This window comes from Poeciliopsis prolifica, unplaced genomic scaffold (assembly GCF_027474105.1).
Source record: "Poeciliopsis prolifica strain line A6 unplaced genomic scaffold, Auburn_PproV2 SCAFFOLD147, whole genome shotgun sequence".
Lineage (NCBI taxonomy): Eukaryota > Metazoa > Chordata > Actinopteri > Cyprinodontiformes > Poeciliidae > Poeciliopsis > Poeciliopsis prolifica.
In genome coordinates, this window is record NW_026562522.1 from 450,210 (window position 1) to 476,579 (window position 26,370).

At 38.7% G+C, this 26,370-nt stretch overlaps 1 protein-coding gene across 1 annotated transcript; it reads left to right on the top strand.

The window, feature by feature from the left end:
• Positions 1-12,637: 12,637 nt before the first annotated feature.
• On the top strand, positions 12,638-25,766 carry LOC129355821 (chemokine-like protein TAFA-5). Its single transcript, XM_055025434.1, has 5 exons — positions 12,638-13,163; positions 13,520-13,669; positions 15,958-16,085; positions 21,000-21,228; positions 22,542-25,766. Exons 1-4 carry the CDS (start codon positions 13,025-13,027, stop codon positions 21,030-21,032), a joined length of 450 nt encoding a protein of 149 aa, XP_054881409.1. The 5' UTR covers positions 12,638-13,024; the 3' UTR covers positions 21,033-21,228; positions 22,542-25,766.
• Positions 25,767-26,370: the final 604 nt, after the last annotated feature.

Genomic DNA, 26,370 nt, shown 5'->3' on the forward strand with positions numbered 1-26,370 from the left:
AGTGATTGATGAAACTCAATCTGGATTCATTCCGGGTAGACATATAACTAACAATATTAGACTTATATTGGATTTGCTAGATTATTCAGATTTAATAGAGGACGACGGTCTCATATTATTTCTGGATTTTTTTAAAGCCTTTGACACAGTGGAGCATACATTTTTGTTTAAGGCATTAGAGGTATTTGGATACGGACAAATCTTCATTAAAAGCTGTCAAATGTTATATAGGAATTGCAATGCGTCTATAAAATTGTCACATGGCTGCTCTAAAAGATTTTATTTAAAAAGAGGTCTCAGGCAAGGATGTCCAGTATCTCCATACTTATTATTCTTGCCATGCAAATTCTTTCTATAAAAATCAAAAAAAATAACAGGGCTTAATGTTGCAAACAAAAATATTGTAATCTCTCAACTTGCTGATGACACTGCACTTTTCTTAAAGAATAAGTGCGAAATAAAAAAATCTATTGAAATTATCAACACATTTTCCGAAGCTTCCGGTTTAACTCTAAATCTAAATAAATGTGAAATACTTTCCATTAAATCTCAATTAAAAGGCACATTTTTCAACATTCCTATAAAAGATAAAGTTAAGTATCTTGGAATCACAATAATTAAAGATCAAAATATAAGATCAACAGAAAACTTTTACCCTATCATTAAATTGGTTGAACAAAGATTTAATCTGTGGCTACAGCGTGATCTCTCTCTCTTAGGACGTTCATTATTGGTCAAAGCTGAAGGAATATCTAGACTCGTTTACCCAGCCCTTGCTCTTGACGTTCCAAAACAAATCATTACTAACATTAATAAAATAAATTTTAACTTTATATGGAAAAAGAAATGCCATCTCATTAAGAAAAGTAGTTTAATGAATAAAGTTGAAAAAGGTGGAATTGAAGCCCTTGACTTCATATCTTTAAATAATTCATTCAAAATTAAATATTTAAAAAAATCTTCTGAAAAACCCAAATTCTATATGGAATGCTATTCCAATTTACAACTTTAATAAAATTGGAGGTTCACCTTTTCTTCTTAGATGCAATTACAGTATTCCCAAAATACCCTTAAAATTATCTACATTTCATAAACAAATGCTGTTAAGCTGGACACTTTTGTACAAACACAATTTCTCTCCTCATAAATATTATATATGGAATAATGAAGACATTAAATACAAAAATAAGACAATATTCTATAAAAATGGTTTGATAAGGGAATATTTTTTGTAAGCCAGTTACTAAATCCAGATGGCCATTTATTGTCTTATTCTGACTTTATGTTACTTTTCCAATTTCCTGTTACTCCTAAGGAATATGCAGTGGTATTTGACGCAATCCCTAGTGGGTCATTAAAGCTTTTATCATCTTTACCTCCAGGTAAAACTAACTCTATACCAAATTTTGATCCAAATTCAATTTATATTGATTATGATTGTCCTTTTATAAGTAAGAAAGCAAACAACAAAATGTTAAGAAATATTCTATTAAGAGATATGGTTTTTTCACCAGCTTCTGCATTTTATTGGTCCAGAATTTTCGAAAATATAAATTGGAAATGGACTTGGTTGCTCCCTAAAAAATACTTAATAAATAATAAAATAAAAGAAATTTCTTATAAAATAATTCATACTGTGTATCCCAGTAAAACATTTTTGATAAAAAGATATAAATGGGATTTGGATCCTACAGTTAGGGCCAGAAATATTTGGACAGTGACACAGGTTTTGTTATTTTAGCTGTTGACAAAAATATGTTCAGAAATACAATTTATATATAATATGGGCTGAAAGTGCACACTTAGCTGCAATATGAGAGTTTCCACATCCAAATCGGAGAAAGGGTTTAGGAATCATAGCTCTGTAATGCAGAGCCTCCTCTTTTTCAAGGGACCAAAAGTAATTGGACAATGGACTCCAAAGGCTGCAAGTAACTCAAAAGGCCTTTCCCTCGTTAACCTGTAATCAAGTAAGTAGTTAAAAGGTCTGGGGTTGTTTCCAGGTGTGTGGTTTTGCATTTGGAAGCTGTTGCTGTGACCAGACAACATGCAGTCAAAGGAGCTCTCAATTGAGGTGAAGCAGAACATCCTGAGGCTGAAAAAAAGGAAAAAATCCATCAGAGAGATAGCAGACATGCTTGGAGTAGCAAAATCAACAGTCTGGTACATTCTGAGGAAAAAGGAATTGACTGGTGAGCTTGGGAACTCAAAAAGGCCTGGGCGTCCACGGAAGACAACAGTGGTGGATGATCGCCGCATACTTTCTTTGGTGAAGAAGGACCCGTTCACAACATCAACTGAGGTCCAGAACACTCTCAGAGAAGTAGGTGTATCTGTCTCTAAGTCAACAGTAAAGAGAAGACGCCATGAAAGCAAATACAAAGGGTTCACATGTAGATGCAAACCATTCAATTCCAAAAATAGACAGGCCAGAGTTAAATTTGCCCAAAAACACCTCAAGAAGCCAGCCCAGTTCTGGAAAAGTATTCTATGGACAGATGAGACAAAGATCAACCTGTACCAGAATGATGGGAAGAAAAAAGTTTGGAGAAGAAAGGGAACGGCACATGATCCAAGGCACACCACATCCTCTGTAAAACATGGTGGAGGCAACGTGATGGCATGGGCATGCATGGCTTTCAATGGCACTGGGTCACTTGTGTTTATTGATGACATAACAGCAGACAAGAGTAGCCGGATGAATTCTGAAGTGTACCGGGATATACTGTCAGCCCAGATTCAGCTAAATGCTGCAAAGTTGATCGGACGGCGCTTCACAGTACAGATGGATAATGACCCCAAGCATACAGCCAAAGCTACCCAGGAGTTCATGAGAGCAAAAAGGTGGAATATTCTGCAATGGCCAAGTCAATCACCAGATCTTAACCCAATTGAGCATGCATTTCACTTGCTCAAATTCAGACTTCAGACGGAAAGACCCACTAACAAGCAAGACCTGAAGGCTGCGGCTGTAAAGGCCTAGCAAAGCATTAAGAAGGAGGAAACCCAGCGTTTGGTGATGTCCATGGGTTCCAGACTTAAGGCAGTGATTGCCTCCAAAGGATTCGCAACAAAATATTGAGAAAAAACTTTTTTGTTTGGGTGATGTTTATATGTCCAATTACTTTTGAGCTCCTAAAATGTGGATTATTTTTGTTCAACCCTTTAAATTAAACGTTACAATCTGCACTTGAATTCTGTTGTAGAGGTTTCATTTCAAATCCAATGCGGTGGCATGCAGAGCCCAACTCACAAATATTGTTACTGTCCAAATATTTCTGGCCCTAACTGTATGTGTACTTTCTGTAAAAATAATAAAGAAACACTTGTTCATCTTTTTTGGGATTGTAATTACACCAAAATATTCTGGAGAGATATGTCAAATTATTTTCATCAAAAAGATTTAAATATTACTTTTACAGCTAAGGATATACTGTTTGGGATGGACAAATGTAAACTTGTTGAAACAAAATTATTATACGTTGTTAACTTTTATTATTTACGGTAAATATCATATTCATACCTCCAAATATTCAGAGCACAAACCTAACCTTAAGATTTTATTATCCTCTATTAATATTTATATAGAATCTTCAAAAATTAGTTCAAATGCCAAAGCCATTCAAATTTTAGATGCCCTTAAAGAAATACAACCCTCGAGCACCGATTCGATGTCAGTATTGTAAAACAATTGTTCTATGTTCTATAAAGCCCTTTATTGTTGTAAATGTATCTATTTGTAATTAAGAGTGTTATATGTTATGTTTGTTCTGTTTTTGCAATAATAATAATTAAAAAAAAGATTACGTTCAAGTGCATTACGAATTAAACTAAAAAAACCCACAAAAACATTTCCAACACAAAAAACACCAAACAGAACATTCTGCCCGTTTTATTTATGTTTTCGAATTTAAATTTTTCAATCAGTGGTGTCTGAACTTCTTTTTTTATTTATTTATTTATTTATTTTTATTATAGGTGTAACTTCCAGAAGGACTGATGTGACTTTGGCCTGACCGGGTAAATGTAACCAAAATTACAGGATTTCTTGTTCATCAAGAGAGGAATAAACACAGTTAAAGACTTGTTGGTAAATTAATTTCTTCTCATGTGATGGAGGAACAGATTATTTAAATCAGCTAAAATTGATTTGGTAGCAAATGCTAACACATCTTCAGGACTTATTGTTTATGATGAGAGGACTAATGTTAGAATTATTATTATTATTATTATTATTATTATTATTTGCCAAAGTTATGAGGGGGAACCGCATATTTTAGCTGCCTGAAATAATCCATTCCACCTCTATAGCATGAGAACAAATTAATTTACTAGTACGTTTTTAACTGTTCTTATTCTCTTCATCAAGAATAAATCTTGTGATTTTGGTAATATTTGTTTTTGGGTTTTTTTTGCCAAAGTTCTGAGGCAGGAACCAAATATTTTAGCCACCTTGAATAATTCATTCCACCTCCATAAACATGTAAAACAAAAAATTCACTAACCCGTTAAGTGTGCTTATGCTTCTCTTTATGAACAACAAATTCTGTAAATATGGTAACATTTACTCAGTATCTGCCAGGACTACTAAGGGGAACCTTATATTTTAGCTTCCTGAAATACTGTAATCCATTCCTCTTCCATAACATGGGAGCTAATTATTTTTTCACAAACTGTTCAGCTGTTCTTCCACCTGAAATAATCTGTTCCCCCTACAAAGACCATTGAACAGGGGAATAGGTTATTTCAGACAGCTAAAGTATTTGGTTCCCCCTAAAAACTCTGGCAAATAAAGAGCTAATGTTACAAAAATCACAGGACTTGATTATTAGAGCAATAAGCACAGATAAAGACTTGCTGAAAAAATTATTTGTTCCCATGTTATGGGGGGTAACGGATTATTTCAGGTGGCTAAAACAAATGGTGCCCCCCTCATAACTTTGGAAAATAAGGAGGAAATGTTACCAAATTCTCAGGACTTATTGTAAGTGATGAGAGAAATAAGCTGCATTTGTTGCTCATCAAGAGAAGAATAAACACAGGTAAAGACTTGCTGATAAATCAATTTGTTCCCATGTTGTAGAGGGGTAACAGATTATTTCACCCTGGTGAAAAATAAATAAAAATTTTAATTTTAGTAGCTATACTAAAGCATACTTTAAGTCACACTAATCATGTGTTGGCTATATCATGAGTGTACTTCAAGTTCGCTAAGGAACATTTGGGGGAGGAGGATGAAAGGAACCTTCACGCCAGATATATATATATATATAAAAAAAAAATTCCCTTCTCACCCACCGTGGGTGGTTCTTATCCTCTGAGCTCGGGTCCTCTACCAGAGGCCTGGGAGCTTGAGGGTTCTGCGCAGTATCTTGGCTGTGCCAAGGACTGCACATTTCTGGACTGAGATGTCTGATGTTTTTCCTGGGATCTATTGTAGCCACTGCTCCAGTTTGGGGGTTACTGCCCCGAGGGCCCCGATGACCACAGGCACCACTGTGGTCTTCACCTTCCAGGCCCTCTCCAGTTCTTCCCTGAGGCCCTGGTATTTCTCCAGTTTCTCGTGCTCCTTTTTCCTGATGTTGCAATCACTTGGTATTGCTACATCTACCACAACGGCTTTCCTCTGATGTTTATCCACTACGACAATGTCTGGTTGGTTCGCCATTACCATTTTGTCTGTCTGGATCTGGAAGCACAGGATCTTAGCTCTGGCGTTCTCCACCACCTTTGGGGGTGTTTCCCACTTTGATCTCGGGGTTTCCAGTCCATATTCTGCACAGATGTTTCTGTACACTATGCCTGCCACTTGGTTATGTCGCTCCATGTACGCTTTCCCTGCCAGTATCTTGCACCCTGCTGTTATGTGCTGGACTGTCTCAGGGGCCTCCTTGCACAACCTACACCTTGGGTCTTGTCTGGTGTGGTAGATCTGGGCCTCTATTGCTCTGGTGTTTAGGGCCTGTTCCTGGGCGGCCAGGATGAGGGCCTCTGTGCTGTCCTTGAGTCCAGCTTTTTCCAGCCATTGGTAGGATTTACTGATATCAGCCACTTGGGTTATTTGCTGGTGGTACATCCCATGTAGGGGCTTGTCCTCCCATGATGGTATCTCTGGCACCTCGACCTCCGTTCCCTGTTGTCTGAGACATTCACTGAGCACATTGTCTGTTGAGGCTTTGTCCCTGATGTATTATGGATCTTAGTTGTTTCGTCCTGGACAGTGGTTCTCACACTCACTAGTCCTCTGCCTCCGTCCTTGCGGCTCGTGTACAGTCTCAGGGTGCTGGATTTGGGATGGAACCCTCCATGCATGGTTAGTAGCTTTCTAGTCTTAATATCTGTGGCTTTTATCTCCTCCTTTGGCCAGCTAATTATTCCAGCAGGGTATCTGATTACTGGCAGGGCATAGCTGTTTATCACACGGATTTTGTTCTTGCCATTGAGCTGGCTTCTCAGGACTTGCCTTATTCGTTGGAGGTATTAGCTGTGGCTCCTTTCCTTGTGGCCTCATCGAGGTTGCCATTTGCTTGTGGTATACCTAGGTACTTGTAACTGTCCTCTATGTCTGCTATTGTTCCTTGTGGGAGTGAGACTCCTTCTGTGTGGATCACCTTCCCCCTCTTTGTGATCAGCCGACCACACTTCTCTAGTCCGAATGACATCCCAATGTCAGTGCTGTAGATCCTGGTGGTGGTGGATCAGTGAGTCGATGTCTCGCTCACTCTTGGCATACAGCTTGATGTATCCATGTAGAGGAGGTGACTGATGTTGGCCCCATTTTGAGTCGGTATCCGTAGCCAGTCTTGTTGATAATTTGGCTGAGGGGGTTCAGGCTTATGCAGAACAGTAGCGGGGACAGAGCATCTCCTTGGTATATGCCACATTTGATGGACACTTGTGCAAGTGGTTTGCAGTTGGCTTCAAGGGTGGTTTTCCACAGCTTCATCGAGTTTGCAATGAAGGCTCTCAGAATCCTGTTGATGTTATACATCTGTAGGCATTCAATGATCCAAGTATGCGGCATTGAGTCATAGGCTTTCTTGTAATCGATCCAAGCCATGCACAGGTTGGTGTGTCGGGTTTTGCAGTCTCGGGCAACTGTGCGGTCTATGAGGAGTTGGTGTTTGGCTCCTCTGGTATTTACACCGATACCCTTCTGTGCCGTGCTCATGTGTTTATCCATGTGTTTGCTTATCTTGGCTGCTATGATGCCTGACATGAGCTTCCAGGTTGTGGAGAGGCAGGTTATTGGTCGGTAGTTGGGTGGGACTGGACCCTTTGATGGATCCTTCTGGATTAGGATTGTCCGCCCTTCAGTTAACCATTCAGGGTGAGTCCCACTTTGCAGCAGCTGGTTCATTTGGGCTGCCAGTCGCTCATGGAGAGCAGTGAGTTTCTTTAGCCAGTAGGCATGGATCATGTCAGGCCCTGGTGCTGTCCAGTTTTTCATACCTGAGACTCTTTCTTGAACATCTGTCACAGTGATGGTTACCGGGGCTTGCTCAGGGAGGTTGCTGTGGTCCTCTCGTAGAGAGATCAGCCACTGTGCATTGCTGTTGTGGGACGCCTCCCTTATGCCTTTCCAGTATTGTTCAGTCTCCAGCCTTGGTGGGTCTGCTCTGTTGTTATTACCCTGCCATTGAGAGTACACCTTAGCTGGTTGAGTGGAGAAGAGCCGGTTAATCCTTCTGGATTCATTCTCCCTTGTGTATCTCTTTAGGCGGCTGGCCAAGGCTTGGAGGTATGGGCATCTGGCTGTACTTTCTGGGTACTGGTCTTTTCATTGTACCCTTGTGGAGCTCTGACAGTTGGCTCACTTCCCTCCTTGTTACCTTGATTTTAGCCTCTAACCGTCTTTTCCATGGTGGGTATTCTCATGGTTGCTCTTATAGCCAAGTATCTCAAGGATCACTGATGCTGAGTTGTAGATCAGCTCATTGGTTTCTGTTATGGTGTTGGTAGGGATCATTCTCAATGCTGCATTCACATTCTCAATGAGACTTTCTGATGGTACTTCACTCAGCCGTTGTAATTGGCGCCGAGGAGGCCTGGTTGTCATTCGGGTCATGATTCTCTCTCTCAGGTCAGCAGCTGTCTCGTTCAGCTCTGTTTCGCTCATTGGGGCCATGTATCCCCTCACTGGGTGGGGACTTGTAGTTAAGTCCCCACAGTTCTGACATCCGGGTTCCTCCCTTTTGCCGTAGTATTTGTGTTGTATCTCGTCAATCTCAAGTTGTGATAGCAGTTGCCGTTTGCGGATGTTGGAACACTTAAGCTACTAGTTGTTTAGCGCTTAGTGTTGACTGGGGATGTCGAAGTAACATTCCTTCCCCAGTCTTTGCATGTAACCTCTCTCACTAGGGTTACTTGAGTAGTAGCATTCCAACAGATCCACATCTCTCGCCCATTTCCGTCTTGTTCCAGTAGCCCATTTGTCATCAAGGTGCTCTGGTTCCCCAACACCTGACGCAGACCTTGTTTGGCCGGTCGACGTCTGAGCCGGCATGTTACGCAACTTAGTATCTCTCATGGTATGAGGTAGGCAGTAGCTTGAAGGTCTTGCCTAAGGACCAGACTGGATTCGAACCCTGCCCTCTCGGGTGATATACTGATGCCTTATGTATTGAGCTATCCAGTCAGCATATATATATATATATATATATATATATATATATATATATATATATATATATATATATATATATATATATATATATTATGTATATATATATATATATATATATATATATATATATATATGTATATATATATATATATATATGTATTTTTATTTTTTTGCGCCCCAATTTTCTCTTTACAACAATCTTACAACGACCTGCAGTGTGCGATGTGTTACGTGGTGGCGTGTTGAATATATCCCGATCTAAAATCGCGCATATTCAACATTGTCTTGGCCCGATTATCGCAGCCTGTGGGGTTTTCCCTGACGAACGCAGCCTGTTGAATGTGACAGGTAGCCAATCAGAAAGCTATTCCCCTCCGTAAGAATGGAGAGGAATCCCAAACAGTTGACATGGTGCAACCGAGAGTCTGGTGATATTTATTACTAAATGTAAAGGTTATTTTTATATGTTTATTTTTATATATGTTTTTTATTAGAGAAGTTTGGAAAATCAGCTGACAATCCTTAAATTATGCCGTGTGAACCAGACCTCAAACTCACAAACACTAGTCCTCTTATTTCGTCTCAACCACTGCCCTAACACTCTCTGACTCTGGTCGCTATGGTAACGTTTACATATCCCTTCAAAATAAGATATAGATGGGCCACAAAAACGAACATTTTACTTTCGTGAAAATTGTAACTCAACTAATGGGAGCCCTGAGCTTGTTTCTCTGCAGCAATACAGTCCCATCTGGGAGTGATAAGAAACAATGACACCCAAAGTGTTGCTTTTGCACAGGATGCTTGGTCTCTACTTGGCGAAGCAGTTTGAAGGCTTCATTCCCTCATTAGCGAGCCGGTCACCATATCATGCAGAGCAGCTTGGAATGTGGAAATAATCTACCGGGATGAATCCATTCTCATGTCTCTTCTCTGATCTGTTTCTTACTCATTTTGCTGCTTGTGGGCGCAACGTTGGCGCGCAAGACGGATTTTCAAAATAAAAGATTTTCCAGACATGAATAATACATAAAACGGAAATATTTAATTATTTCTTGCTCGACCCGGTACCAATTGGTCCGCGGACCGATACCAGACCGGGGGTTGGGGATCACTGAACTAACTGAGACATTCCTGATGCTTACCTTAACAGAATCATCGTCCCAGATGGTCCTGACAAAGAAGTCCAGTTATGCAAATCAGAGCATAAAATTATTTTCTAATTTGAATAAGAACAATAGTAACAACTTTGAGGTTAATTTAGAAATTCTCCTGTCGGACTTCAATTATATGGTTGTCAAAGTAACAGAAAATGGCATGCTTTACAGAAAAAAAAACAATTGGATAAAGCTTCATGAGGTTATAAATATACATACAAAATCTCTGGTGGTAAGGACAACAATGATGTGGAGTACAAAAGAGAGAAACATGACATTTGTTAATAAAGCCAAAAAGCCCTGTCGCTTTAATCGAACCTCCTAATTATTCCTCTAGAGGTCCAATTAGCTTAAAAATGGCTGAACATAAAACAAATCACTGGTTCGGCAAGATGCCGATGGATTAGATGGATGCTGTTTCAATAGCGTTTCAGACAAGTTCGAGTTTTGAAACAAAGTTCTTCTGCTTTGCTTGCTAAACTTTAATTATTGAATGGCACAAAAATGAAACCCTTGAGCCAACACAAAGCTGGACCAACATGCAAAAGATAACCCAGCAGTCTTTTTTGCAAATGAGCTCTTGGAGATGGGCAAGCAACAAATTGTGTTGGTTCTAGTCTTACATCATATACTCATGCGGGATAACTCCCTTAGCGCATATCGAGCTTAACTAACAAACTTTCACCTAAACTTAGAAAAGAGAGAAACAAATTATAAAAAAGATAACTGAAGAGTGTAAGTCAGGGGTCTCAAACTCCAGTCCTCGAGGGCCGGTGTCCTGTAACTTTATTTCTACAAGTTAGCAGGGGGATGCGTTTTATGGCACAGCCTATTATCAACCTGCCAAAATATGCTTACCCTCTCTATTTTCCTCAAATGTTATCCTATTGATATGAAACTCATACCAGCAATTAAGGGAACAAATGTGATTATGTAGAAAAAGCTATTTCACTCGTAACTGTTTGTTTTTTTAAGCTTGGGGGGGATGCATTTTTTGGCAAAATGAATTTTGAGCTGCCGATATTTGCATGCCCTATCTATTTTTCCCAAGTATTGTCCTTTTGGTATGAAACAATACCAGTAGCACAGAGAACAGGGATGATTATGAAGAAAAGGGAAATCCTTCCTAACTCTCTATTTGACAGAGTTAGCAGGGGATGCATATTTTGGCATAGCAAATAATGAGCTGCCGATATTTGCAAGCCCTGTTTTTATTTGATCTTATGAATTAATTATATCACAACAAAGGGTAAGACAGCAATAAGTGGTACTGCAATCACAGTCAAGAAACCCCCAGCAGACACAGATTGATGGCTGTGAACTACTTAAGAGTTAGATTTGATTAAAGTGAGTTCTTAATATCTGTCCCTTGGCTCCACCTTATGATGGAGGGATTTTAGTGCCCCAATGATCCGAAGAGCTATGCTGTCTAGTGCTTCATTCCAAAGGAAGGACCACCCAAGGCAGACAGGTCCTAGGTGAAGTACCAAGACAAAGTGCAACCCTAAGACCCCAATGATGAAGAAAACATTTCGATTTCGTGTTCCCTCGGCCGGATGCGGGCCACTGGGGCCCCAATCTGTTTAGAGCGATGCGCGCTCCCGCGACAGGGGATGCAATTCTCGGCATAACAACTGTTAGAAACTTACTGAAAGATAGTCATCGGCTAGCGGTTGAAGCCACCATTTCTCTCTCGTGGTTGGATTGCCGCCACGCGATACTGATAGTAATATTTCACAGACATAGCGCTGTTCTACCTCTACCAGCCAGTGGACTCTCACATTGAAAAGCTGCTTAAAGCTGCAGCATGTAGCTTAAAAAATACAAACGTTTTACTTGTATTAAAACGTACGCTGTCCTAACATGAGACTGATAAGCTCTGAAAAGCAATCGAGCTCTTCTGCTTCCTCCTTGTGTTCTGCAGAATAACTCTGCTCTGTCAGAAAATCCCACTAGCAAAAAATAATTAGCAGTGCTCTCAGGCAGTTTTGATTTAGAAACTTTTGAATGCAAGCTGCATTTGACTTAGAATTAATGTTTTCTTTTTCACTTGGAATTTTTGGAGGTTTGTGAGATTTATTTGATTGCTTTAGATTAGACTGTTGAGAAGTTTGCTATGAAATATTATTTTACTTTAGTGATTTGCAGGTCCTTTTTACTGAATGCTGCATTATGCCTTCAATATGTTTCATCTTTTTTTTTCTAAATCTGGTGAATTTATTACCAGATGATATTTCGATTTTACCAGATCACATAGTTTTATTTATACCTAAATTAACAGCCAGTTAGATCGGCAATGATTGGTGATCGGCAGTGATTCGTATCGAGCCTCTACTAAAAATACATTTAAGATATGCTGAATTATGGTGTCATTCAAGACATCATTAATTAGAATTGTGACTAGTCAAAACTAAGTTGATTTGGAGGCTACAACCAATTGAGATATCATTTAATTCAATTTATGGTTAGTCATTTAATTGTACATATCATGAATTGAAGTATCAATTCAAGTCAATGGTAAATCTGACGTCATTTTGTCTAGTCACAATGTAATTAGAATTATCTCAAATAAGTATTTTGTCTAGTCAAAATATAATTAGAGATATCTTAAACTGCTAAAACGTTTAGCCTTGAACACATTTCAGAGATAGGAATGGAAGGGCGGTAAAACCAAATTTATGTTAAATTTTAACATACTCGCCATATATATTGTCCATATTCCAGTAGTGTCAGACCAGATTCTGATGTCTGTGGGGTGAACCACTGTGACGTCAGTCCAGGACGTGAGTGGCGCAGACAGTTATAAAGTACCTTGCATCGGACTCGAGGAGAGAGAATTCTCAGAAATGCAATAGTGACAGCGGTCCTCTGTGATCTTCCTGCAGGGAAATAAGCGCTACTTGCCCGCAATAACAGCAGCTTTCACCGGAGCCGACCCCACTGATCTCCCACTGGATTTACGTGCAGTCCGGAAGCCCGACACATCAGAAGCAGTCTGGGGTGTATTAGAGAGTTGGCAAACTCTGTACCGTTAATTCAGAAGGACGTGTTCTTGTAGAACGGACCACAAGCAGCAGCAGCACAGGCTCTGCTGACCACTAGAACTCGTACTGGGAGAGTACGGGCTTTTTTCATTTTAAAAAAATGAAATCACTTGTAAATTGTTAATGTTGTAATTCAGGCTACGGCTCCCGACGATGAGTTGGTTTGGTTCTCATCTGACTCCTATTGGACTGACTATATGGACAGCAGCGCGGCTCGAATCATTTTGCTTCTGACGTTTCTCCTGTTCTCCTTCATGCTGCTCCTCCGGCTGACCTGGACTCTGACTGCCACCGCAAGTTGCTTCCTGCTTCTCCATAACCACCTGCTGAGTGCTGGTACGGAATAGTTTGCCAATATGAACACAAAGCTGAAGTTGGTTTCAGATTCCAGCTTCCAGGGGTGTGTGTGTGGGGGGGTGTGTGTGTGTGTGTGTGTGTGTGTGTGGTGGGGGTGCATGTGTGGGTGGGTGTGTGTGTGTGTGGGGGGGGGGGGGGAGCAAAATTAACATATAACATACGACTGCCAAGTTCTATGCATTTTTGCTGGTTTGCTGCATGATTCTAGCATATCTGTGTGGCAGCAGGTCACCTTCAAAATTGAAATCAGGTCTTTTGCTTAGTGAACACATCAAGTGGCATCGACTGAAATGTCATGTAATTAGATCATTTTCTCTTTGAATGCTGTCACTCAGGTCATCTGGTTGCAGGAACCTGTGAGATCATAACTCTGAACCAAGACAACAGCCAACCAAGGACAACTATTGCCCATCAAACAGTCCGTTGCGCATGCATGAAAGGACAGATTGCTGGGACAACACGAACCAAACCGGCCTGTGTTGAAGGTATTATTTTTACTTTTCTCCAAAGGTTGAAGATTTTTATGAAACCTGCCCTAAAAAAAAAAACATATTGAGCATACAGGATAAGTACCAAATGTGAACTAGAGTTCTTTCTTCACACTTCACTTTATTGTGTGAGCTCAGCCAGTCCATGCAGTGTTTCCTCTGTTTGCATTTTCCTTCAACACACATGGATTGTATACATAAGACTTCAATTAAGTGGTATCAAAAAAAGTAATTTTGTTCTTAAAGATGGTTAGATTTTATGCTTACTTATTATTTTTTCTCTGGAGAGTCTTTTAAACAGCAGAAAAGCTGAGAACTGTAAGGACACATCCATCCATCCATCCATCCATCCATCCATCCATCCATCCATCCATCCATCCATCCATCCATCCATCCATCCATCCATCCATCCATCCATCCATCCATCCATCCATCCATCCATCCATCCATCCATCCATCCATCCATCCATTTTGTAACATCCTTGTCCCTAGCAGGGTCTGGAGTGGTTGTAAGGACACAAATGCTATTTATTTTATTTCATTCATTGTTTGAATGCATTCTTGGACTAGAATTAAGTTGAAATAAGTTCTGTGAATCATGGTTATGTTCATATTTTTCTACTGCTACTGAAAAACATTTCAGCATTATACAGAGCCCATCATGGTACATGGAGAAAATAAAAAATAAAAAGCACATATGCCCAGAAAATTCAAGGACCCTTCACCACAGCCTGGTTCATGTGGAAGGGCATCAAGTGCATCACAGACTAAAACATTAGGGATGCACAATGTCCAAGGGACCCCTCATTGCCAGATGCACTGAATAAGTCCACTTTGAGGATCCTAACATCCCCCCTCAGCACCAGAATAAAACCACTACCTGGTGACACGCCTCTCTGTGTGACCACAGGGGAAATCCCTCCAGGAAAATTAACCCTTGTAAGACTGTTGGTCCTGACAACATCCCAGGTCAGGTCACTGAGGGACTGTGCACAACAGCTGTCTGAGCTGTTAGCGGACATCTTCAAAACCTTACTATCACTGGCATCTGTACCCACCTGACTGCCACTATTGTCCCTGTTCCCAAGTGCTCCACACGAGCCCTGCAAAAAAAGGTAATAGTGTGAACATTCATGAAACTCATGGCTAGATACAAGTTAAAATCCAAAGCAACAATCAAAAATAACACACAAAACATGATAAATGCAGTTTTTTTTCCCCAGTCTTTTTTCATAAATATACGGAGTGAAAATAGATAAGACACTTCAAAGAGCTTGTGAGTGTACCTGAAGTAACAGCAGAGGAGGAAACACAGAATCCCTTTACACTCCGCCATTAATGTGGCTACGAAATGTTTACATCTGCGTTTAGACGTAAACATTTACATATTGTAAATATGTTAATATTTAAATATTTCAAATATTAAAATGCATTTCATCGTCTGCACGTGAAATGCAAACAATGAGCTAGCGTCTGTGGGGCCCAGCGCCCCTCAGTTTACAAGAAAAAAAAACAAAACTAAAAAGTTTAAAGAGAAAAAAAAAAAAGAAATGAAATCCCCTCAGCCCCAAACTGGGCCTACTGACACGCCACTGACCAAGTGTGTAAGGTGTGGTCATGAAGTGCTTCAAGAGGCTGGTCATGACCCACATCAAGGGCTGTGGTCCCCCATCAGTAGGGCTACAGTAAGAACCGTTCAACTTCTGATGCCATCATCAGTGGTCAGCAGCACTTGGTGGGAGTTACTGCTCCCACCAAGAGAGCAGTAACTCTTACTTCTGTCTGCTCTTTCTGTATTTCTCCTTGGCTTTCAACATTGTAAACCCTGTTATCATAACCAAAACATTTTTGTCTTGGTTAACAACTTGCCATAGCAGAGATTTTATCAACATTGTCAACTTTATATTAAAGTGTCATTTTTACCAAATGACATTTGATTACAACAGTCATAAATATTCAGGACATCATATATTTTATTTTTATAAAATAATAATATCAAATATTTTTGATTATTTTAATAATATGAATATGGGCCCCCAAACTGACATTATGAAAATAAAATATTTTTATATTTTCAATTTAAATTGAATAGTTATTATTTTAGTGATATTTTGACAGAGTGTTCTGTCTTTGATATTTATTCTCAAGTGACCAATTAAACATATAATTGCAAATTCACATTTTATTCAGTTTTGTGAAAGTTTGAAAAGATTATACTCACAAAAAAACATTAAAGATAAGGAATAAAAACGACAAAGCTGACATGTTTTGTTCTTTCCCCCCAGTTCAAATCGTCAGGAGTGAACAATGGTGCGAAATGATTCCATGTTTGGATGATGAGGGTTGTAATATCCTGATCAAAAAATCGGGCTGGACCTGCACACAAAAAGGAGGCCGAATAAAAACTACCACGGTAGGAGCAGAACTTGTTGGGCTACTGGGATTCTTTACTATCACATGAATGAAAATTATCTTCAACAAAGGGTGAGGGAAAATGGTTTCAAAAACCAGAGAACCAGAGAAAGAATATATTCTTTGTCAATATTGTAATGTTTTACAGTGTTCAAAGACCAGAGTCTTTGAGAAAAAGCCTCAAGAAGAACACAGCAGTTATATAGGAGTGCTTTAGTCTATTCACACAGGTTGACAATCTAGTTACAAAACAGATTGCAAGCATATGCAATCTTTTCATAAAGGAAATTAAACATTAAAGGATGTTCTTGAGGATGGATACCAGACAAACAAGAAATAATTAAACAACTTTATCGTAATATAGGGTTTGGAGAGATAGCGTCAGAAAACTTTCACATGAGCATTACATAAGAATCGTAATATCATTATGCATTGATATACTCATAATCATAGTAACCTTAAACTTCAATTGCATTTCCTCTCTTCTGATACTAAAAAATCTGAAAATTATATACTTAACCCAGTGTTGTCGTACTCAAGGCCGGTCTTGGTCTTGAGACCCATTTTTTGGTGGTTTCGGTCTTGACTCGGGCTGAGGACTCGGGATTTATTTCAAGACCAGTCAAGACCTAAACTTATAACATACTGTCCAGTTTATTTGTTAACATTGTTTTCACTGGATGCAATACGCACCGATTAAAATCCAAGCAATAACGTGACTTACCAATTACGTGTTGTTCTATATGGAACTGTCCATAAGTCTTTAATATAGTGATGTGACATTCATGAACGATCCAAGTCTTCTGAATTTCTCTTGACTAGGAAGACAGGACTAGAGCTCGGACAGCCCAAGGCATGCTGCTTCGGGTCCCCTCGGTGGGGCATGCTTTTTTAGTAATAATTTCTATGCCATTATAATATCAAAAATTCACTTTTTAACCATGAAGTGATTTGTTTTTACAATAATATATATTTGATAATGTAATGGCCAAACATTATTTTTACATAAACTTCTAAGTTATGTGAAACTTATGTCAAAATCATTTGAATGCATAGAATCAGTCTAGTAGAACAATTTTACACTAATTTAGTGTAAATTGGTCATATGACCCACAAGCTATAGAAGAAAAATACTGAATTTTGACCCCAAAAATTCCTAAAATAATATCAAAAGGTTCAAATGCAATAAACATTAGTGTACTTTGTCTCACGAGTCTAGAAAAATAGTTTCACACTGATTTTGAAGCAATGGGGCACATGACTTGGAAGCTATTGAAGAAAAGATACATACTTTTCAAGATTACAGTTATTAAAAATATTGAGTATGTCTAAAAATTCACTAGAGAACAGTGTGTCTGGTGTAACAGCATGAATTTTGTGTCAGTTGGTCACAAGGCAAGAAATCTATTTACATTTGTTTCTTATTTGGTTGGGAAATTTGTTGACTCACTCTAAGTGAACCTCCGAGCGCTTAAGGAGGGAGTGGTAGAGAACGGCTGTCCGAAATCAGCGTTCATAAATTGGATCAACCTTGAGCGAGGCGCCGCTCATTCCACAGATATTGGAATGTCTTGTGCGGTTGTTTTAACGGCACAAACCTGCTCTAACGGAGCAAAAACAAAGTAGCCCACTTTGTGTTGGAGCTAGATGGGGGTCTGGTGAACTCTGGATGACCTAAACATTTTTTTTTTTATATCTCGAAAACAATAGCTGCACAAACCAAGCACTAACGAAGTAGCCCACTCTGGTTTATTTTTGAGCAAGATGGGGGGCTGGTGGCATCATCAGCCAAAATTTTTACTTTTAATATCTTGAAAAAATGCTGTACAAAAAAATGCTGTACAAATGAAAATTTTAACGGCACAAACAGAGCACTAACCACTCACTATTTGCTGGATTTTTTTGACCTGGGTAGGGTGTAAGCTTGCAATTAGGAGCAGAATAAATCAGAAAGTAGGTCAAGATGTTAGTTTCACTTTAAGCATTCACCTTAATGAGGTAAGTGAATATCCATCAGTGCTCAGAGGGAGGAATGGTGTTAGATAAAGTAATGTTATTGTGGGGTGATGACTGCAATATTTGAGCTTCATTTGCAAAGTAAATTGTGTGCAAGCTGTGGTTGTTCAACTTGGACAAAACTTCTGTGGCACACCAGCTTATGGGGTGATAAAACTGTGTTATGGTTATTAATGAATAGTTAGAAAAAGCCTCTAATTGTGTTATTGTGTCATTCTACACCAAAATATGAAATACATGGTAGATACACAATAGTATGACAAGGGGTTGTTGCAGAAATTTTTATCAAAGAATGAGAATCTGTTCCATTAGCTAGAGAAATATTAACATCTCTTCTTTGTCCTTCTAACAACCCTCAATGATATTAAATTGTCCTAACTCCTATTTTGAGTTTTGTCTCAAGTTCACAAATGTCTGATTCAACCCTAGAAAATAAGTTTGAAACAGTTCTCACCCTATGGAGGACATCACTAAGATCCTTACGGAGCCAGGTGATCAGCAGCTGTGGGGACGAGACCTCAGATTCTATAAAGAGATCATGTTTCATCCTGTTTGAATAGCAGAGCCTTCAGCTGGGATTTAAAGACAGACAGCGTGTCAGAGAGTCCTTTTTTTAGTGGGAAATGTGGAAATTTATTCTAAATAGTAGAATCATGTGCATAAGTTGTACATTTACAGAATAGATACTTTCTGTCCATAAAGGCGCATTCACAAAGCAGACCTGGCTCGACTGGAGGATGACTGCAGCTGGAACGATACCAGTGCTATCATTGCCATCATTGACATTTACCTGCAGATCCTTCTGAATCCATTGGTGATGTTCTCCATCAGAGCTAAAGTGCTCCACAATTACGTGGCTCACCTTTGATCAAGGTGTGATTTTCTACACACATTGATCACCTTAAAAATAATCCAACCTGACATTTTTGGAATTAATATCCTGATCCAGCACTCTTTTTTTCTAGTGAGAATTAAATTACCCCATCGATGCATTTTATGCACTTTGTTGCACAGACCAATGCGTGACAATTTTAAGTGACAAAAACTGAGGAAAAGTATTATTTATATTCGAGGGAAATTATTTTCTTTATTTTGTGTTATGAATGCTATCAGAAGGTGCTGCAGTTTCATTGTTTATGTTTAAACAATAAAATATTAAAATTATCAAAAAGAAAACTGAATTTGATGTTTCTTGGTTTAAATAACTGAATGTAGTCAGATTTCAGTGTGTTTAGGTGAGTTGATATTGTCCACAGAAAAGTTTGCATGGCTGCCGCACATTTTCATGCCAGAGAAAAAGTGTGCGTATACTTACGCAAAGTTCATTTTTATACATGTCATCTTGCACATAAAATATGGTGCCACATATTTTCTATGCAGACGCACGCTTAAAAAAAGCATGCATATTTTTTATGCATATGCACGCTTCATACATTCAGAAATCTGAATGTTTCTCTATTACCAGGTGGACAACAAAGCCACATTGTTCCTCGTCAATGAGGAACAATGAGTGGGAAAGTCCAATTTCCGTTGGACTTTCGTTGAAAAAACTCAGAATCTGAGAGCTGACAAGGTGTCTTATTAGAAACCTCTAGTTCTTCCTTACTACAGGAGAACTAAACTCATAGTTAAAAGTGCTCTCACACTTACAGTAACAAAACATTAAAGAAAAACATTTATATAAACAAAACGCTATCAATCCAAATTTAGATTAAATTAAAGTGAAATAAAGTTACAATAAAATTTTCCATTATAGGCTATTGGTATAACTCAGTGTTATCTACTACGGAGCCCCCTAGGGGACATGGGGAATTTTTTTTTCTTTTGTGTCCCCTCGCAAAACATTTGCGTTCCCTCGCAAAACTTTTGCTTCCCCTCGCAAAACATATGCGTTTCCTCGCAATACCTTTTAGATTCCCGCGCAATACATATTACGTTCCCTCCCTTCAATTGAGGAAGCGGTTCATTTTGGAGCAGCACTCAAGACAACAGAAACCTAGAAACAGGTAAATTATCTTAATCCACCATAAATACTGTATACTTAGCAATATTAATATATGTTTACCTTCATTTATGAAATACTATTTCAAGCGAGGGGACGCAAAAGTATTGCGAGGACGCAAAAGAAAAAAAAATCCCCATGTCCCCTAGGGAGCTCCGTATTTTCTGAACCACTGAAAAAAAAATTCTGACTTTTTTTTTTTTTTCCAGTGGCCCTAATCCTCTTCCGTAGTTATCCCCTCAAATATGGTGACTAATTCTTTCCTGATGCTGCTCATTTGTCTCCAGGTCCCCTAACAGTGGCAAAGAGGACAACAGAGTAATTCTTGCTATTGATTAGCTAGTCATTAGCTGCATTCTCCTTGAAAAGAAGCAGACTTTTAAAGAAAAGAGCATGTTGTGAAAGCAAAAGGAATCTAATGCCAGGTTAGGACATTTCCCAAATGCGAATGGTTGAATGTGTCTCTAGTTTCACTTTCAGTTTGAATGGTCAAATGATTGGAAAAGTAATATATGTTAGAATAATTATGTTTTCTTATTCTTCCATAAGTAGTTACCAGTTTGTTCTTCCTATAAAGGTTAGTTTAGTTTTCTTCTCACCCCAGTGAGAAAAGGAATTTGCTAAAGTGTGTAACCTTTCTTTAACCTCCAGCATGTTTTTGCGGCTGGTATTAGGTACTTCTGAGATACTTCACAGTCGTAAAACTGTGTTGCATCCTGTGCTTCCCCCATTCCGTAGTAGGAGAGCCCCCCCTTTCTTTCCTTCAATAAAAGACCAGTTCTGAAGACAAAGGGCAGAACACATGGGAAAGCTGCTGGAAGAAATAGCTCTTCTGTGTCTTCTTCTGCATAAGAATTTATTAAAATTAACATTGTCTGTGGTTCTCTTTTTATGTAGGTCGAGAAAATACCTATCATCTTGGTGCCGTGACCCGGATCTCTCAACATATCTGTTGCTGACAGACGAAGAGACGACACGCTGAAACCGTGCACGGCCAGGCCCAACAAAACCTGGAGAACAATGTCCCGGGAAGTGAATTCTTTGCCAGGCCAGCACCTTAGGTCTGACTTTGTCTGCCAGCAATGGATTGAAGAGGTCCGAACTAATAAGACGAACCAACAGAAACGTGAGTTGTTAAGCGCTTTTAATTTGGGTTGGAGTCCCAATTTAGAGTTAAAGTCCTTAAAATAAATAAAGAAGGGGTTAGAGTCCCATCCGCAATTGGGCGCAAGTCCCAATTGGATTAAAAAAAACCCCAAAACATCAAATAAAAGACAGGAGAGGGTTCGAGTCCCCTCCTTTTGTAAGCCGGTAGGAAATTTATGAGTGTGAGTGTGTGCGTGCATGGTGCTTATTTCTCTGAGAGTAAAACTTTCTGTCCTCAGAATTATAATCCAAAGTTAAGAACTGGATCAAAATTAGTTTGATCTAGAAGCTTTCTTCTTCAGAGTACGCTTAGTGCTCACTTGGAGCACTTTGCAGAAAAAACACAAAATATCTATATTAAGCTAAAACGCAGAGTACTAAAATAATGGAAAGATATTGTGTGGGTTTTAACATGCAGTAACATTAAAGCCAGTGGAGAGAAGTCTCACTGAGAAAAAAACAGAAAATAAAAGGGGGTTCCGGAACCGCAAAAAAGTTTGTAGTGGTCTAATCCTGGGCATAGCAGTTATATTTATAACTTGAAATATATGTAGGAACAACTGTTTTCCATGCCAAAAATGGAATTATGACTTCCCTAAAGAGGAAAGTTGAAAAGTAAATAAATTAAAACAGGTGCAAAAGTGAGAAATGGAAAGGAACAATAAATAAATAAAATACATAAATAAATAAATAAACATTTTTCTCTGAGAACAATGCTTTTTTTTTGTTTGTTTGTTTGTTTTTTTGATGCATTGATTACTGGGTAGAAAAATTACAACACCAATTTGTTGCTATGATCCTTTGGCTGTATGTCTGGAGGGATCAGTGATCAGAGTTTTGGTACCAACCTGGACATTATCCAGCCTCATATCTCACAAAGGCTTAAAATGAGAGGAGGGCTGCTTCACAGCCTCAGCATTAGGATCAGCAAACTGAAAGTAATTCATTGATCTCTGATAAGATGTTTACTCAGACTAAGTTAACTAAAACTTAAATTAACTTACATTCAACATTAAAATCTAACATGGCAAAGGATAAGAGACTGTGTGTTTAACATATTTTATGTTTATATTTGTTCAAATAAGTAAATGACTTCTAAATAAAATGTTGAGTAATAAGTGGATAATCTAAAGAGAAAAAAGAAATATAGATATGACATATATTTAGAAATAAGTAAAAAAACAATGAAAGACAAACTAATCGACTCCTATTTGCTTCTTTCCTTTTCCTCTGTCTGAGCCTTGCTGCGGTGCGTCTGACCTCTGACCTCAACTCAAACCTGTCTTGCCATAGCCGAGATGATGTGCCTCCCTCGTCACCAGCTAATGACAGCGTTCAAGAAGGCAAAGAAGATTAAGAAGACAAAGAAGAGTTCCAACACCTCCAGATACTGGAGTATCTGCTGATCGTAATTTCCTGACACCTGGGAACTGCCATACAGCAAAATACTGTATGGTGTCCTGCTGGACATGTGGACTGAAACTACATTCCTGCGTTTGGATGCAACTGAACTCATACAATCTCCGCTGGTCTACTCCCTGACATCAGCGTGGAGAAGAAAAGATAATGTGCTTCAGAGACGAAGACAACAAACTGAACAGTTTGACACTTGTTTCATTCGTGGACAACATGGACATTGACTGAGGGACAGTCTGGACAACTCACAGATCCAATACCAAAACCAGTTGGCCTGACAGGAGAGCGAGGAGGGGAGAGGACTATGCTGCAGCAACGCCAGCAGCAGGATGAGACAAACAGAAGACAGCTAAAGATAAGTGTATCACACACACAGCTGTTATATACACTGCTACTGCAATGAAGAATTGCTTGCTAAACGTGTACATGTATTACCTAGCCAGAAAAGGAAGTTGTAAAGGCTTTTATTTTCAACGTTAGACAAATTCTCTCAGTTTATCCCTGTTAACTCTGAGTCCTGAGCAGCAGGACCATTGCTAAGGGTCCGTTTTGGTTCCATGAGCCATAGGTTGGGAAACTGTGAAGGGAAAACTGCAATCACTAAAAGTTGAGCAAAGATCTAACGAAAATTATGCCCGTAAGTTACACCAACTAAAAATTATCAAAGATTCTAAGCTAATAATGATTTACAAAAGTTTTCTTTTTCATTTTTAAAGGACTATCTTGGTAATACATGCTAGTTTGGAATTAAAATGAAATATTTCTAAGTATTAAAAACTAACTAATATTGCTGTGATCATAGACCAAAGTATTTATTGTAGTTAAATTGAACAGTTATGAATCTACATTTTATTAAAATGGGTGAAGTGTTTCAGCAACAGGAAATTCAGTTGCTGCTGGATTCTAACACGTCTGAGATAGCTTTTTTTTTATGTGCACGTTACCTAAAACAGGATCCTGACAACAAAAGATAAATATTAACACATTAAAAATGTTAACAAAATAAAAGAAAATTCTTGAAGCTTCAGAAAATCTTATCACAAGTTGAGCAAAGGAAAACAGACTGAAAATCTATGACAGAAAATCTGATCACTTTTTATGTTTCTGTTTGTGTCAACTTGTGTTGATGGAAATGAATGTGAATATGAGAATAAACAGACAGTACTAAAAAACTGAGTAACTGATCAAATTATTAATTATTTGACAATAAAAAGGTAGATTTCCAGCTGGTCTGAAAGGTTAAATGAAATTTTGGTATTTTAAGTAACTAGTTACTCTAAATTGTGAATTAAAAAAAGAAAAAAGAAAAAATGTGTTCTCGACTAAGTTTGAAACCTTTAATCTAAGTTGATTGGTGATTATTAAATTCATAAAAATATTGAATTAGAGGATTTGAGATTTTGGTTTGATTTCGGGATGGTCATTTGAGAAAAAAAGAGTAACACTGTTCTGCAGAAGAGCCAACTCTGGGTTGTGCCATCTGTCAGGAGTAAAACAGAAGTGTTCCATCCTGATGAATTTGATAACATCCACATGTAAGATCTTTAACAAAAATGCCTTTTTGCTAACAGCTCTCCTACAAGCGATGGAACTGCCAGCTAAAACTAGGAGTTTGTAAGTGTGCAGCACACACCACAAGTAAGGATGAGGTTCTATAATAACAAAAAAGTTAGCTGATCAAATGTTAAAAGAAGCAGCAACAGGACAACATAGAACTGGAAACTTCCTAGAGCAAAATGAAGAAGAACTAGTAATAGATAAGCTTGTTTTAACTATCATGCAGCATAATGATACGAAAACAAGAAAACAAATGTGGATAACTAAAAAGGCAATACTGAATAATGATAAAATTTTTCAGGTAAATAAATAAATCTATTCTACCACATTCCGTTAAGTGGCAGCATTTTTTGACACATGGATATTTTTGTCATGTGCCAACAAGGAGGATTATTACTAACACATATGGATTAAAAGTAAAAAAAAATAAAAAATACAATTTAAAAAAAGAATGTATTGCATGACTAGTCTGTGTTAAAAACAATCCTCAAGGAAACATGTGACCAAAAAGAGGAAGTTTCCCAAAACCTTCCTATCAATTCTGGACAATGCATATGAATTTCATTGAACTTACACAAAGTGGACCACATAAATATTGTTTGGTAATGATCAATGCATTTTCTAAATGGGTTGAAATAGTTTCAGCAAAGCATGCAGATGCTTTGATAGTAGCTAAAGCTGTATGTAAAACAATTATTCCAACACATGGAATACCACTAACTATTTATAGCGATATTGGGCCACATTTTGTTAACAAGATGATACAAAATATGGTTGCTCATTTAGGAATGACATTAAAAAACCATTGCTCTTATCATTCACAGAGCACAGGGCTTATCTATGGGGAGAACAAAAGAAACTGTAAGAGTAGATTAAGAAAATGTACGGAAACAATTAAGACACCATGGCCAGAATGTTTAGATTTGGTGAAATTGTACATGAGAATTACACCCACACAGGAAGGATTTACACCATTTGAAATAATTCATAGAAGACAGTAAAGATTACCAATACTTTCTGAAGATTCACAGAAAGCAGATGAGGAACAAACACTGGCAGATTATATGATCAGGAGTTTAAAACACAAAAAGGTGTCAAATGCAAATTTACTGTCCTCTGACTCTGCTCCTCCACAGGAAGCTACTCTTATCAAGCCAGGAGCCTTGGTGTAAATCAGAGTTATAAAAAGGAAGAGATGGGCCAGTCCATTGTGGGAGGCTCCATTCCAAGTGTTGATAACGACTCCAACTGCTATAAAGATTTCTGAAAGACCAAGCTGGATTCATTTCAGTCACTGTAAGTTGCAGAGAGTGTTAGACTTCTAGATTTGAGTGAAGGGGAAGCCGAACTACAAAGGGAATTTACAAATATAGAAGTAAATTGTCTCAATGTCCACAGAAGAAATCAACAGATCCTCACTCTGTTAGCCTAAAAGTTCTGACATCTCTGTAATCTGAGCAGTAAGGCCAGGTGGAACCCCTGCTGTGCTGTGGCTACAGTATGTTTATTGCTCGGTAGTGGGGGCTGCCTCAGCCTCAACAAGATAAGGAGAGAAGCAGACACATCCTTCCCCAGTCCTATTCATATGACTACAGCTCCTGTTCATCAGTTGTCACCACAAGTTGGAGCTGTAGTCATATGAATAGGACTGGGGAAGGATGTGTCTGCTTCTCTCCTTATGAGGTGAAGGAGACCAACTGCTATCAAGGAGACATCCAGGCAAATCGTCTACTATGAAGGACGGTTGGGAAAACCAAAACTATTCCAAATCATTTCCCACAACACCACTGGCTACCGCTCCGTGTTCCCCTATGAGTGACACCAGGCCCCTGCTACAGATGGACCTCAGACTACCAGAAGAAGGCAGACCTTTTCAACTGTAGAACCTGCCAAGAGATGAACCACGTCAGTACTGCCTGGTTCATAAGATGGAAGTCTGACCGTAACGGTACCAAAATTAACCTTCTTAAGGTGAGGATGTTCGACAACGGCAGCAAGACCAGAAAATGTCAGAATTCCACCATTTGAAGCACCATCGTTCCAGGGAACAAAGGATCCAGGACAATGGCAGACTTGTATTTTCTATGTGGACACACTGCTTATGCTTCTCTTCCGAGGAATTGGAGAGGACTGTATGTGTTGGTTCCCC

Bases quoted from the DNA above. Each gene is read 5' to 3' on its own strand.
- LOC129355821 (XM_055025434.1), top strand. From the start codon at position 13,025: ATGGACAGCAGCGCGGCTCGAATCATTTTGCTTCTGACGTTTCTCCTG. The intron at 13,164-13,519 runs GTACGGAATAGT...GCTGTCACTCAG, and splicing joins TAACCACCTGCTGAGTGCTG to GTCATCTGGTTGCAGGAACC. The intron at 16,086-20,999 runs GTAGGAGCAGAA...CTTTTTATGTAG, and splicing joins GCCGAATAAAAACTACCACG to GTCGAGAAAATACCTATCAT.